The 15,892-nt window shown below is 42.0% G+C and overlaps 1 protein-coding gene across 1 annotated transcript in view; it reads right to left on the bottom strand.

The window, feature by feature from the left end:
* Nucleotides 1–967: 967 nt before the first annotated feature.
* Nucleotides 968–15,892, bottom strand: part of FAT3 (FAT atypical cadherin 3) — a 330,887-nt gene continuing 315,962 nt past the window's right edge. The window contains exons 22-27 of the mRNA XM_075491129.1: nucleotides 15,539–15,692; nucleotides 13,822–14,477; nucleotides 11,561–11,674; nucleotides 7,851–7,910; nucleotides 5,174–5,209; nucleotides 968–4,711 (exon numbers count right to left, since the gene is read on the bottom strand). Coding sequence (XP_075347244.1) covers nucleotides 4,092–4,711; nucleotides 5,174–5,209; nucleotides 7,851–7,910; nucleotides 11,561–11,674; nucleotides 13,822–14,477; nucleotides 15,539–15,692 — 1,640 coding nt within the window. The 3' untranslated portion in view covers nucleotides 968–4,091. The remainder of the gene's footprint in view (nucleotides 4,712–5,173; nucleotides 5,210–7,850; nucleotides 7,911–11,560; nucleotides 11,675–13,821; nucleotides 14,478–15,538; nucleotides 15,693–15,892) is intronic.

A 15,892-nucleotide genomic window follows, 5' to 3' on the forward strand; every position in this document is an offset into this window, starting at 1 on the left:
CAAAGATGTCGCCGAACTTTAGGAAAATAGCTTGACTGCCTGGAAATCACAGCATTGTAATGCATCTCTGCATTGCAGCGTCTTCCTAGTGGCCTTCATATGCTGTGTCCTATAGGAGCATCCTAGAGGAAGGCAACTTTACGGTGGTCTTCTAGTGGGGCTGTCCATTTGCCCCATGGGAAGGAAGCGATGCTGCAGCTCCTTGGTGTCACCTTTGACCCTTTGCCCTGCTATAAGATACTGGCTCAGGACAGCAATCACATCCAATATCTATGGTTTTGTTGGGGGGTTTTGCCTTTTTTTTTTTTTTTTAATAGGATCTTTATAATGCAGAGGCAAAATAATTAACATATTTAAGAAAGTTACATAAGCCTAATTTTTCCTTTTGCACAAGGCCACTAATGTGGTATTGGCAGCATAAATTATGTTGTCAGTCACTTTAAGGCTCCTTCCATTGCCAGAGTTATCAAAAGGCTGTCAATGTGCATGACATTCTCAACCTGATCAAAATGCAGACAACAAGCACCCTTTTACTCAGAGTCATACACCCTTGGCAAGTCAGTGGTTTCTGATACAAGCATGTATTTGCATTTTAATAAGTTGCTTATTTCTTTTGTTGTTTCTTTACAAAAAGCAAAGACTGTCTTGATCCTAAGAGTTATAATCCACTGGTACTCAAAAGTACTTTATTAAGTCTATGAAACCTCTCCTACAGATGATTCCAAAAGAAAACACCGTGTAGTGGAGCCATCTACAGGAATGTGAATTGAAATACAGACACACAGGATAAGCAGAGGTGTGAGGGGAAGCTCTAACAGAACCAGGGACCTGGCAATGACAGCAGCAGCAATATAAAAATCATCGTATGGCAGAAAAAGAATTATATATTGGATGGAATAATATGAACACTAATTCTTACATGAGGTTATGAATGTGTTGTTGTCTTCCAGGTTAGAAGATTACGGCTTGTCCATGCAGAGTAGTAATTAAAAAAGAAAAATAAAATCGTTTGGATTAACAAGAGAGAAGTTAATATGAAAATCTTACTCCCTAAGAGGTATTTCACCTTACGATCTGCATTCAGGTCTTATCACTATCAAAAGGAGCCAGAACAAAACCAGAAAGGCCACAGAAGTACCAATATTCACAGAGGGGCATCTGTTTGAAGATTGATTAGGCCTATTCGATTTGGAGGGGAGGAGATATTGAGGTATAGAAATTATAAGTGGGACAGAGAAGGCTGAACGGGTGATCCTTGGCACCTTCCCAACAGCACTTTAATAAGTAGGCGTTCAGTGAAATGAAATGGCAACAACATCAAAACAGAAAAAGTACTATACATTGTATTTATGCATATTTTACTAGTAAAACTCACTACCAACAAGATATTACTGAGGCAACAAGCTTGGTAAGAAACATTGATTTGTTTTTTGTATGGCAATTGCTAGGGTCCCATGGTGTTCTCCCTCGTGACACTTTTGATATGTCCCAGTAAAGTTTTGATATCGGTGTCTCAGGCTTACTCAAGAATTTTCACTACAGAAAACAGGTAACAAGTACACTTCGTAACTAGCTGGGGGCTTGAACAGAACTAATTGCATAATGGATAAAAATGTCTCACACCAAAACTGAGTAGGAGCAAACCCCATGTAAACTGCAGCCTGATGACAGGAGAGTATTACATTCTCAGAAAGTCATAACAGCTTTAAAAGTGCAGCTAAATTTGCAGCTTTGTTTTTCAAACTGAGATGTTCCTACTCTTGAAGAGACATCAATCTAATTGCATCTGCTTTCCTGAAACATAGACTTCATGAACAATGCAATTCATCCTCTGTCTGTGCCTCTAGGCTTGCCAAACCATTTCATGGCTTATTGGCAAATCCCTCAGTTCCTTGCAATCGCGATACAAATTTCCATATTTTTTTTCTTCTTGAAAACACAGAGATAATAGCAGGGAAAAGGGGTTGAAACGTACCATGAGCACATTTAGAATGTATCACTGTTACAGAAGCATGTTTACTTTGAGAAGACCAAGTGACATTCATAAATTCAATGGACAGGAACTATTTGCAGACAAGTACTTGATAATACTTGTATGTGCAGTACATGGTCTTTCTAGAAGTTCACCCAATTTATTCATGTACCTGTATATTGAGCTGTTTTCTAGTGAAGAATTGCTGCATGATCCCAAAGAAAATATCTACACCAATCTTTCACAGCTACATAAGCTATTGGAGGGAAGCAGCAACATACTGTTACCTAGACCGAGAATTTTAGAAATCCTGTTTTATTAAAAGTGTTACAAGCTGCAATTATTTAAATTACATTCTATTAATAATTTCTTTTTGTTGGGGGCAATTTGTCAATAAACACTTCCCATATGTCAAGAAATGGCCCACAATTTAATTTTGAGTGAAACTCAAGTCAGTCAAGAACATGTTGCCCTGGAATACAACTGCTGAAACTATTCAGTTAAGATGTTTGACCGAGAGACAGGCCATGGAAAGCAGCAGAGGAAACCTGTTAATGAATCTGTTCATCTATAACAATGATTTATGTATTCAATAGCTTTTCAGAATGACTGAATTATGCCATGGAAGGAATGGATGAAACCCCAGCAGTAATGCAGACTGCAGACTCACATTCACTGTATAAGGTATACAGATGCTGTAAAATGCAGTGGTAAAAACATTTTCGTAGCACAGAGCAATGGGTACGTATAATCTGCTTCAGTACATTGAGTGAAAATCCCATATTTCCATATTGCACTTAGCTGCTCAGGCCAAATCAGTGTGAAAGGCCATTTACTCCAATCAGGCTGAGGGAAGCATAAAAGCATACTGATGCTGTGGTTTTCCTCATCCCACAACAATATTCTGAAGTCTGCAAACAACTTTTGGAAGTCCTCAAATCCTACGAAATCACACATCCAGCGGAAAATCTAGGGCCAGATCTTTGGCCGCAGCCCATCCGTGCAGTTCCACCGCCTGAGTCAGTTTACAGCAGCTGAGAACTCATCCCGTAAACTCTAAGGATGGACATTTGCCAAATGACCCAAATGATGTTAAGCTAACGATTTGAGGTTACAGCAGTGTTATATGCAACTTAATTGCAACTAATTTTACTGCAATAATTGTAGCACGATGACTGCTGTTAAAGAGGTGATTGCCCAAGCAAGGAATTTCAAAAAAAATCAGCAGCACGTTGTAGATAGTTAGGTTTCCCGATGTTTTCAGACACATGTTCATGTTGCATACAGAAGTCAAGGGATTCTGTGCATATGCAGCTGGGGCAAAACGGGGCCACTACTCAGCCAAACTCTGACATTTCTAGAAGTCCTCATGGGTGAAGTTATGCACACGCACCTGACATCAGGTTTTAAAAAATGGCAACCAAAGTAGGCCAATTTGGAGTAAATATACGCTGTATATAAGTTGCTCTATATGCACACAAAGTAGAATGAAATGCTATGTAACAAACAAAACTATAGATAAATATTTATGGACAAATGACTGGTCGCTTGTCTTTGATAGGTCAATTTGTAAATGCTGTTTTTTCAGCCATCTGACGTGTTGTACACAGCAGCCTCAGCGATCAATTGCTTTCACTCTTTCGCTGACATAAAATTTCATGCAACAGTGCATCTTCGAATGATCCATACCAGTTCCTTAATACTGTGGGGACATCATAACACTGTAACACTTTTAATAATACTAATTTTTTTTAATAAAAAAACCCCCAAACTTTGGAGGAGAGAAAGAAATTATTTAGCAATTATCGTTTTCCCCTGCATCAAAAGCTGAGTTTTACTCTTGGTAATAAATAGAAGGTACATACGCTCCAGATTGTCTGTAACAATTTTGTGATGTATAATACTTAACACAATTGGTCTCTTCGTGTCTGCACATACAGTATCATTTCTGAACAAGTTAATAATGGGTTATACTGTATTTTTGCCTTGCCCAATATATATAGATACACCTTCAGCAAAATTTCTTCTCAATATTTATACTATTAATTGGACCAAATGACCAAAAAAAAAAAAAAGAAGAAGAAGAAGAGGAGGAAGAAGAAGAAGAAGGGAGCTTCCTTTACACTTGTGTCTGATGCTGGGTCTCCACAAATGGAATGTGAACATTTTCTAGGTTGAGTTCCTCCACGCTTTCATAGTCACTCATGGCTACTTCGGAGTCATCAAAGCCGCAGCTGGCGGAGACGTCAGAGGAGGAGGCATCTAGAGAGTTGTGCAAGGATAAGGGCATCTTACCTGCACTAATATTTTCTGTGTTCTGGCTTGGGCCAACAGCAAAAGTACTAAATTCATTCCCAGTCTGAGACCCTGCGGTGTCCGTCTCATTGGGGAACTGGTGAGGAGGGAGGTATTGGCTGGGGTGGAAGTGCGGCCGTCGCCTGCAATCGGGGCTGAGTGTACTTGCCATTGAGACCGGCTGAGAGGGTGGGAGGGTTTCATATTGGTCTGGATAATCCTCTGGAAGAGGAGGTGGTAACTGGTCCTGGCTTAAAAACTCCTCTTCGTGAGGGGGAGGGTAGTCGCTGTCAATGTCGTAGCCACCAAGGTAGTAATCTGTTTCCAGCTCTCTGGTGCTGCCGTGATGAGCCGAGCCTCCATCTGCTGTCTCAAAGTTGGGCACTTCCTCGATGTCGGACAAGCGAGCACTTGGCATCCAGTCAGAGGTATCCCAATGATACGCTGCAGCAGGAAAGAGAACCACAGCGCTCCATTAGGATGGGGCCGCTAATGAAAACAAGGTCTTCTGCATGCACTCGCCTCTTAGTCCTCACAGCACGTTCAAATCACAGCATGCGCCACAGGCCATCGACACAGGTCAGCCATGCTCTGACCAGAGGGGCAAGGGAGGAGAACAAAATTGTATTATGATGCTAATGCAAACAAGCAAAGAAACAAAATAGGGCCACTCTCAAGCATTTTGCTTTTTAGGATGCTACTAGGTTGTGCAAGCAAATAATCTGATCAACTGAAAACTGGATCCTGAAATAAAAAAACTGGCTGGCCATTCTCATGCAGCATTTGAACCCAACAGAATTCAAACAAAAGAGGACACGTGAAGCAGTTCAAGAAAAAACAGATCAAGTTGGTGCCCTGCCCACCCCAGCCCAGTCCAACAGGCAGAAAGTGTCTCAGAAAAATCACCTCTGTTGTAGTTCTGTCCTTGATCCATAACAGACACTGTCAGATACAAAGTGAAAAGTAAAAACTGGTAACTCGGAGCTTGTTACCAGCATAGTATTACATGTGAAAATACAAAACTCTGCATGCATATTTCTAAAGTACAGCTGCCTCGGTGTCGTTTTAATAGGATTTTTAATTGTTCTTTATTTTAGCATACAAGATAAGCTTGCCCAGTCAAATGCAGACATACATAAAGATATGATTATTTCATGTGTATTATATTCCTTTTCTATCATATCTTAATTATTTACCCTCACTGAACAGATATGGAATTACATTAGAGATGGAATTCTTAATACAAAAAGGGCTATCCACCATCTCTACGGTTTATAATTGCAAAGTACATTTCTCTCTCACTTGTTCACTTTGAAACAGAAAAATAAGAATCTACCATTCTCAGGGCTGGTTCAAACAAATCTGGGCCCACCTGGGCTCAGATACCATGGTGATGGGCACGGTATAAGAACCTGAATAGAATAGAATACAAAGCCATTTAATGGGGCCGTCAGCTACAATGCCCCACAACCCCATACCCACCTCCCACCTGCACTGCCATGCTAGCCGGTGGGGAGGGAGGCATTCCAGTATGGAGAGGGTGCAGGGGTTGGGGAAAGAGCAAGGAAAGAGGTTTTATGTGAGACAAGAGCGGGGAATAAGCTGCAGCGTTTTCTAGATGAGATGCTCTTGTTCAGCCACATGTTATTGGGCTTCATGCAAGAAGTCACTGGGCAAGGTCTCTGGACTGCATTGCTGGAGGACGTCTGGCCAGATAAATAGACCTTTATGGCATTACAGTACTTAACCTCTGGGGCTCAGCCACAGACGAGGGCAGAGAAGACTGTTCTCCAGGCCTCCATCTATTAACCCCACTCTTGCCCTTGTTGATCACCACATGGCGTATGTGGTGATGGTGATTTCTGCATTAGCTCATTAGCCAGACAGTAGCTTTCTACCTGCTCTGCGTTAGCCTGGGGTGAGGAGGGTTGGGGCTACTGCAGGTTTAGCAGCAGTATCTGAACCGGCCCTAACCACTCTTCTCCTTCTTCACTTCCCTCCTTTTTGTAAAGCAGATTTTGCTGTCTTTCAGTCAGTGTAATGACATTGCACCCGAGATGCATCAGGTCCCTCCGAGCTGTGTGGTTTCAGGATCCAGGAGAACCTCACTAATTTCCCGACTCGCGCAACCCCCGGCAGCTCCCTGGAGAAGGAGCCCCGTCCTCCCGCAGCTCCGCGGCAGCGATTCTGCCTGCCGTGCACCGGGAGCTCCGCTGCAGCTAACGGCTCACTGCTTTCAACAGCTCCACTGCAGAGCATGCCAGGTTCGTAAGTCTCATATAAGGAACTGGGAAGTGGACACAGCATTTTCAGTGACAGTCTCTTGAAGCTGCTGCCAGACTTGCTTTTTCTGACCTGTAAAGCATGATGGGGAGCCAATGCGTTTGCTTAAGCTTTGCTTTAGGAAGGCAAGGCCATTTACAGTGTCTGTGCTTTCTTTTCAAGGTTATTTTCTTATTTTTTGAGTGGGACTTTCTTTTTGAATTAACCTTGGCTAGTTAATTTTATTTGATAGTGAGAAGAACGGCATTCTTACACTTCACGGAAACAGTAAATATATGATAGACAAATACTCAAGTGCCATCACTAGCTAGGAGTAAAAGTGCTTTTCAGAATTACCATGACACTGGCTCATGAAAAAAATCAGTAATTTCACAAAAATAATTTACTTGATCGTCTTTAAGCATTATGCAGACTGGATTAGCTGAAGTCTGCAAAACCTGGCTTAAATTTGCTAGAGACAAATGGAATTTTGGATTTGTGGATAACTTGAGCTGATGTTGAGTGGACATTTTCCCAAGGATAAGGTAAATGTTGTATAAATAAATAAAAGTAATGTTTATCCATGATACATCACATTTCCTCAGTGCTTTAAGGAAGAGGAAAATAGTGATATTCCTGTTTTACAGGTAGGGAAACCAGTTCACTTGTAGTATGATGTGCCTGAGGTCACCCAGGAGGTCAGTGGCAGAGCTGAGTGTTGGGTCCTTGGACCCAACTGCCGCTCTCTATTCAATGGGCACATCAGCCCCAGGGGGAAGGCAGTGGCAGGCAGGCTGCCTTGCTACGTGGCATCCATGGAGTTGTGCCTACAAGTCTTCTGTCTGACACTGTGTTACCTGGGAGAAACCAGCCATCTGCCTACCACCACCTTGCTCCTCTCCACACAGTCCTGTTGGAGTGCATAGCCCAGGTTTTCTGCAGCCTGGGATACTTCACGGCCTTCCTGTGTCTTCTCCTGTTTCCCAGCCTCTGCAGCCAGGATAATCTCAATGACTGGGCTCCATTATCAACCTAATGCTATTCTCTCTGAAGGCAATGGGAATAAGCAAGCAAAAACATTGACTTGAACAGAAGAGGATGAAGGCCTTGACACCTTTTCTACGACTTCCAATTACCCACAGATATTTTGTGGTATATCCCTCTGGTGTTCTCGTGTTTGCTGGTGAACATGCTGATCTGCAAATCCCCATCCCCGCCACGGGTTTGCTGGTCAGTGTAGATTAGTGAGGTTCTGCTGGAATGTTTCACAATGAAAACAGGAAGCATTGTTGCATAACAAGAAAGAAAAAAAATTAAATACCTTCATTTTCTATAGTGTCAACTACATTGTTGACAAGCTGTATGACAGTCACTATGGAAGCTTGCAGGGGAGGGAAAGCAGAAAATAAAGGGAGGGGAAGGACAGCTTCAGGTTAGTATTTAAACACACATCATATGTTACCACAATAAATTCTCTCAAACAGACAGAACTGACATTGAAAAAAAAAGGCTGCCGACCAATGCATGATTTATGCAGTGGGTTGCAGGACATTTCATTTCAGATAATCCCATACATTTTCAGAGTGGTGATAAATTCCAAACCAGCATTTCCAGAAAGGCATACGGGATGATGTGTATCACCTCATAAATTCAAGCAGACTGGCCAGCTGATTCAATTAACCAGAGCAGTATCTTGTCTACCTGACACTAATTTCTAATTCATTCTTGCTTAAAGGTCTCCGGGTGCCATGTGCTCCAAGGGATCATTATCTTTTAGACCATCGCATCACTGAAACAGTGCTAAGCTCAATCTGTTTCCTAAGAGGAATGTTTTACTTATTTACTGTTTGTGCTGTGCCATGTAATACCTCTGGGACGTTAAGCAGGACTGCTATAATCAGGAGGACACATCCGAGTAGGTTTGGTTCAAATTTTGATCTGTGTTTGACGGAATATTTTCACAAATGCTTTGTGTATTCTCTGCAATTCTTTTACCAAAACATATTTTTCCCTTGAAATAATTAATATAGACTGTGCAATTGTTTAACATGGAGTCCAACAGGCCTACAATGTGTGGTCCTCTAGATGACCTGCATTTTGGACCAACTAATTTCAGGCCTTTGAGGACCTGAAATAAAATCCACCAAAATCAGAGGGAAAGCTCTGGTTCAGTGGGTACTGGATCCGTCCCTTCTCCTTTGCCTTTAATTATGAGAAAAACAGCAGGCTTTGGAGCTGGCTAAGAAGGGGACCAGAAATGTTGGGCAAGACATACTATTTTGTTTCACACAGCCAATAGACTTAGAGGTCACAAGAAACATGTTAACAGTAATAGTGCCATTCAAATATATGTTGAATATTTTGACATCTTTGTTAAATTTTGGGGATGGGATCAAGGATCTCATCGAATTTCCTCAGTCCTTGTGAAGGCTTGGCAAAAAGAGCCTTGATAAACCAAAGAAACCATGTTCTATGTCTATGTTGAGCATGTTTATGCCATCAACAGCATTGGTAATTGTACAAGGGAGACTTGTATTGGCTAATGCATAATAAACATAATGGAAAAATAAGTGATTCCATGTAATTAGCTGCTGCGTGGCTGGGAAAAGAGGTGGAGGGCAGCCATAAACTGTAACAGGAGAACAACCAAGAGTGAAAAACAGAAGGTCAAAAATGAGGGCCAGCACAATCTTCATTGCAACTAAAGGTTGGCTCTGCTGGGAGCTGAGCAGAGCGTGTAAACAGAAGGGAGGGAAACTTCTACCCCAGGCAGCTCAGTGCAAGGCAATACCCAAAGCCAGCATTGCTTGGGGGTAGAACCTTGATGTCGTCAACAGCAGTTCCTTGGACTTCCCAGCAAAACCATCAATTGGCCTGCAGTGAAACAGTAACCTAAAAATACACTTTTGTCATGTCCCCCCCCATTCAAACTAGCTTACCATGGAAACCTGTAACTTGCCTTTGAAATGACTTCTCAAAATATTATTGCTGAAAGTGGGCAACTTTCTTGCTGAAAGTGGGCTAACTACTCTCAGCAAGACTAGAAGAGCTGAGCAATTTAAATGCAGTAGGAATAATGTGGAAAAAATAAAAGGCTCAAAATCACACCCAAAAAGAGTTTGCACGGTGAGATAACCTCTATTTGACCCAGCAAGAGAAGGCTCCAAGCACCGTGGAGAGGGTGAGTGGAGGCTGCTTGCATCTGATACAAACCGAACAGAACAGGGCTGTTCACACCTTCAGCGGGATGCATCCCAGTGTTTGTCAGGTGCAAAATGGGTTTCCCCAGTTGGAAGTGATTAACCAGTTTCACAAGACAGTGTTGGCACGGTCATTTGTACAGCAGCATGGCACAAGCCCGTCCCCACTGCTAGCCATGTGAGCACCCAGCACCATTGCTCTCAGCTTTGGAGGAAGGAGTTTGGAGAAGGAGCAGCCTGTCCTGTCTCCCCAAAGAGCGTGGATGCTGAATTGCATTTGTTGTGGTTTCACTGACAACCTTTTAACCTCTGCAGGGATGTGAAGCACAAAGAATTAAAATGACAGGAAGGGGAAGGATTTATGGCTTCAAGAAGGATATCCATTAGCCCCTATGTACATGTATATGAGCATGTATATGCTTACTTATGCCTGTATTTATATTTTAAGCTCTTTCACTGCAAACATCCCCTGCCACTGCAAGAAAACCAGAGCATGCAGTCTTGCATTGACCTCTGCAAAATGACTCAGATGAAGTTTCTTCCCTAATTCTCCCTGAAGATATGGGTTTGTTTAGACCCTGAACTAGAATTGTTATCTCTAAAGGCCATATTTTAAATACAGCTTTCACAAAAATGAGTGGGCACAGAAGGTCCAATCCAGCTTCAGTGGGTACCATGTCACTGATTTAAATGGGAGCAGGATCAGATGTTTGAAAAGTCTAATTAGAATTTGGGAGATACAAAAAGTAATCACGTACAGTAAATGACCACCTGAATAATTATTCTAAAGCTAATTATAATATAAATATATATTATTAAAATAACAATAATTCTAATAATTATTCTAAAAAACACTAAAGGGTTTTTTTTGGGAGTGCAGGGGCAGAAAAGCAGTGAGAAGCTTGACAAAAAATACTCATGATGCTTCAGCCAGAGCTGAACCAAAAGGAACTGCAAGTGCACTTCTCTTTAAGTGCTTTTTCCAACATTTAGGAGTACCTAGGGAAGAGCTGCATGACATGACTGAGGAACTGAGTCTCCAGACAGTTCATTAACTGGTGGCTGAGGAAACTAAGTTCAATTTCTTTGTGCTAATCTTTTTCTGTGTATCTGAATGAGGCTTCCCTGACATCCATCATCCCTCCCTGGCAGAAACATCTTGCCTTTTCTCAGACCCACCGCTCAACATACATGGGCCATAGGAACAAAGGTTTGCTCTGACTTTCTAGGCCTCTTTCAGGCTGTGTCTGGCTCTGCCCATGTCACCCGCTGAGATAATGATGTAGGACATGAGAGCGGGCAACGAACATGCACTGAGCAAGGATTTAATGGTGCTCTATTGTTCGCTGAGCAGTGATTGCCAGGGAGAGGCCAAGCCACCAGGGACTGGCTCCACTTATTGTTGCTGCTGAGCACCAGCAGAGTTTTGTTGGGACCATGAATGAGACCTGGCAAACGGCACACAAATTCCCTTTCATTTGACTGATGAAACATGAAAGTCATCCTCTTCCAAGAGGGAAAATGATAGAAATACTACAGTTTCACTTGCAACCTATTAGTCAGCTTATATCTTGGCAACGTGACTCTGCTATATCACACCTCTAATTCACTGTAAAGCTTGGTACTGATACAACAGCTCCAAGCATCAAGATTTTAATTATGTTCCTATAATCTAAAAAATGCACACAAAGTGAGAGTTTGAACTCAGGACTTCCTGACTTCTAGCATCATTAAAGAGTTTTCTAGATGTCACCTAAACATTTTTAATAATATTAGAAAGAGAGTTAAATAGTTTTGTCCCCAGCATAATCAAGATAAAACCATTTCTTACCATTATCATCACCGGAATCAGACTGGAAGGAGCTGAGGGACTGTACTTCGGAGTTGCTGCCTTTATTACTTCCTGCAAAACAGGTCACTTCTTCAGCGTCACCAACCCCTTTACCTTCATTGACAGCAAAAACAAAGCAAAATGGTACTCTCTAGGTATGCACCGTTGTCTATTTATACCACAGAGCCATTTAAATCCTGCCAACAAGTAGCCTTCTGTTATTTTTGTCAGAATAAAATTATTTCCTTCAGACAGAGGAATGACCTATTGGTCAAGAAGGCAGCTGATGAAGATACCTAGACTTCTGAAATGATTGAAGCCCAAAGAGTCTTTCAAGTGGCTGACACCACTGTAATCAAGGAAGAAACATCTATATTCAGTATCACCTTTTTTAGATGACATGAAGTCTCAGCAGCAAAGAAAATGATGACTTAAAAATGTGGTATAAACATCTTATACAAGAGATTACAGTTACATTTATCTTTACTGTTAATTTCCTTATATTAGAGCCTCATTAAAGGCTCATTCAATGCTCAATAAAGTTATTGTGCATCTTTTTATTCATATCAGTGGCCCTTGGATCAGATTTTAATGGCTTCACCACTGACATATAATAGATTATGCTTCAATTTACATTGCTTTTCATCAGGGACATTCAGTCTTGACAACTCTTCTACAGTTTAGAAATGTAACTGCAGCCTACGGTATAAATTCTCACGTAATTAAACACACACGAATAAACACATTCAACTATACATTATATGAGTGATAATAAGGAATACAAAAAGTTATCCCCCACGGTAAGCACTGAGATAGATACCTGAGCTAATTATGAATGAACAAGCTCAGGTGCGGCAAACACGTAAGCACAGCTCTCCACCCGCTAGCTGTGGCTATCTCTACCCAGCATGGGGCACCTCCATACAGTAAGGGCTGATTTGCTCCTGCTGAGAGGCAGGGTATGTAGTAGATGGAGCGAGTGCTGCAGTAACGAAGCTGCATTGCTTCCCACTCCGTGACAGCTGAGGTCCGTCTCCATGGCGTGGCCTCATGCTGTGCAGAAATTCGTACAGATACCAGCAGCGTCTGCGGCAGAAACACCCAAGAGAATACAGAAGAGAGCACGTATGGGGGTTGGCGTGCTGATGCTTTCAATCAGCAAAATTGTATTTAATGGTTAAAAAGGTCAACCACAACGCAACTGTGAAATACAGCCCAAAGAAATGAAAATTAATTCCTGTTTTTCCCTAGAAGACCTTACCCAATGATGTGCTGCCTTAGAGGAAAATGTGCAGGTCAGGGCACAGGTATGAGGCAGTGCCAGATACTTCTCTCTTTTCCTCAATTCCTATTGCCTAAAACTATGGGACTGTGAAAGTGTCTGGATCATGGAGTTTTATTTGACAGTTTTGGTTAAGGCTGTGTTGCAGTGGGGTTGAAGATGCATTAGGGAAAATTACCGAAAAGAGAAAACATAAAAAAGCCCCGTATGCTAAAGCAAACATCTCCCAGTCCATATGACATGTTCTGACTTGCAAGGATAGACAACGTAGGGCTGTAACTCTGTCCCAGCAAACTGGCATTTCCTGCTATGACAGAATATGTGAAGTTCGCTTGCATCTTCAGCAACTTGTTCAGGAATGGAGGGGGCACTGTGTTATCAGGCAAGAAACCATCAGAGCACAAATAGGGTAAGTGTGGGGATCAGAAATTTTGTGACCACTCTGATACAGAATGCAGATGGGAATGCAATGGACTGAAAAGGTGATCCCATAAGCAGTGCATGATTTTCTACTTCATTTCATAGACACTGGAAGTAGAGAATATTAGTTCATTTGTCCCTGTTGCAAAACACGATTGCTTCTTGCAGAAGGTTTTTAACTCTCTCTGGAGACAAACTGCCCAAACCCAGCAGAGTTTATATTTGAGAATTCTGCTTCAAATTCTTTTTTCCAATAGAAAGATGATTACATTGTATCACTTGAGGAACTAACCCTCAGAGCACTTACTCATATGTGCTTTCTGAACAAGTGAAATAAATGCGTTTACTCATACTTAATGCATAGAAGTAGAGGTCTTGTACGCCTAGTTTAATTATAACCTTTCAAAATTAAACCAAATCACTTCTTGGAGAAATGTAACAATTGCAAGAGTATGAGGTTGGAGCATTAAGAGTACCTGTGCCACTGTACTTGCTGCAGCCTGAAGGCAACCCTTACCTATGGCAAGGAAGAGTGACAGCAGCAAGCAGCACTACTTACTTTCCATCCCAGCATCCCACGTGCTCTTCCTGATGGAGTCGCAGTCGGAGCGACAGGGAGACACAGCAGGCAAGTTTGGAGCTACGCTGCACACCACCACCCCCCGCCTGGCCGTTAGTATTCGAGGGGACTCGGGATGAAACGTCGTCATCTCCTGGTGCTCCACGCCAAGCCCATCCACTATCTTGTCCAGGTTATTCCTCGAGTCACTCTGGAAGCACGGGGTATAGGCCATTGGCCTCACCGGGACCTGTGGAGGCCCAACCTCTTGGTAGATATTTCTGCTGTCTCCACTGTTCCTGATGTTTTTGAACTGGATGCCATTGCTCTTGTTGAGCAGGGCAGCAGTAGCCGGATCCTGCACGAGCGTGATGTTGTTGCGGGAATAGTTCTTCCTGAATACTTTCTTACGAAAGATGATAAAGAGGATGATCAACACAAATATGACGAACAGGACCACGGCTATTCCTATCAGCTCCTCCTTGCCGACGTATGAATGCCCAGCTTGTATATTGGGAACAACCACAGGGCGAAGACCACAGTATTGCCCCACATAGCCAGGGGTGCAGTTACACAGAAATGAACCAAATATGTTGACACAGGAGCCACCATTTTCACATTCTTCTCTTTCGCACTCGTTGATGTCTTCTTCACACCTTAAAAGAAGAAAAGGAGAGTTTGGAGTTTGGAGAACACCTAGCAAACAGCCCAGCTTGTACACGATGACTTATCATGTCAAAGTGGTACCATTACAGTTAACACTTGGCTGGTTCTTGGCAAATGATCTTATTATTATCATATCATTTAATGGTATTTAATTCTTTTCTACAGCTATTCCATGGCTTTTTAAGACAATAAAATGGAAACATCAAGAAGGAAATAAGAGTTCAAAGCATCTGATAGGAAAAGGGTCCTTGACCCTAATGAGGCTCATGGAATGTAATAGAGAATCTCAGACTTTTTATATTGCTTTTGGACCATCCCATGGGATTCAATACAAAATATTAGGAGGATTCAAGGCGAAAATAGTTGAGAAAAAATATAGTAAAAAAATCAGAGTACTTATTTAAGAGAAGAGGAGGATATACTGACTGTGTAAAATTATTTAGGGCTGGAGATAAAATGAGCAAATATTAGGGAAACGGAGGAAAAAAATAATAGGAACCTTAAAGAGAGAGGAGAATTGGAAAGAAGAGGTGATTAAAAAAAAAAGGCAGAACAAAAAGTACAAACAGTAGACAAACTAGATAAGAAAAAAGCATGTTGATGGGCAGGCCAGGGGATTTTCTGTTTCTACACCAAGTAGATCAAGGCTGGGATTTTAAAAAATGAATGCAATAAATTAGGCTTTTACGTGAGGGCTAAGGTGACTAAATAATTGATCCATTTTCAAAAAAAAGATTACATAGCAGCTTCCACAGGCTTTATGGGACTGCTCAAAAAGCCTCTAACACCTAGGTGTGCATATCTCACTGAAAAGTGTCTGGAGATAACGTCCTGAAACAATAATTTAGGAGGGCAAGTTCAGAAAAGCATTTCTGAACATGCAAGCCTCATGGATTTCTCAGCTGTCATTAGCTTAGACTTGAAATAAGCAGTAAGTTTTGGGTTATTTTTTGCTACGTGAATCAGCTTTTGGGTACAAAATGCCTGATCAAAAAGCTCACCATCACTGAATTGAAAAGCTCCCGGTGCCCACCTGGAGAGGGTCACTTACGTTACTCCTGTCAGGCCATTTTTGCAGTTGCAGATGAAAGCGTTGCCAATGGGATCGCACGAGCCTCCATTCCGGCAGGGATTCGGAAAGCAGGCTGTGATCTCCGACTCACAATTCCTTCCCGTAAACTGGGAGAGGCAATTGCACTGGTAGCCTGGGAGGTGAGGGACACAGAGAAATAAATCAGAAGCCTACCCCTGTCTAAAAGCAAGGGGATCCATTTGGCTACTTTACTCCAAAAAATATATTGTACTATGGGGGAAAGGGGATGTTTATACTCATTCTGGTATGTCTGTGTGCTCCACACTAATGCCGGTCGAGAGTTTGTTTATCTGGGATGTCTGGGCAATTAGA

This window comes from Mycteria americana, chromosome 1, assembly GCF_035582795.1.
Source record: "Mycteria americana isolate JAX WOST 10 ecotype Jacksonville Zoo and Gardens chromosome 1, USCA_MyAme_1.0, whole genome shotgun sequence".
Lineage (NCBI taxonomy): Eukaryota > Metazoa > Chordata > Aves > Ciconiiformes > Ciconiidae > Mycteria > Mycteria americana.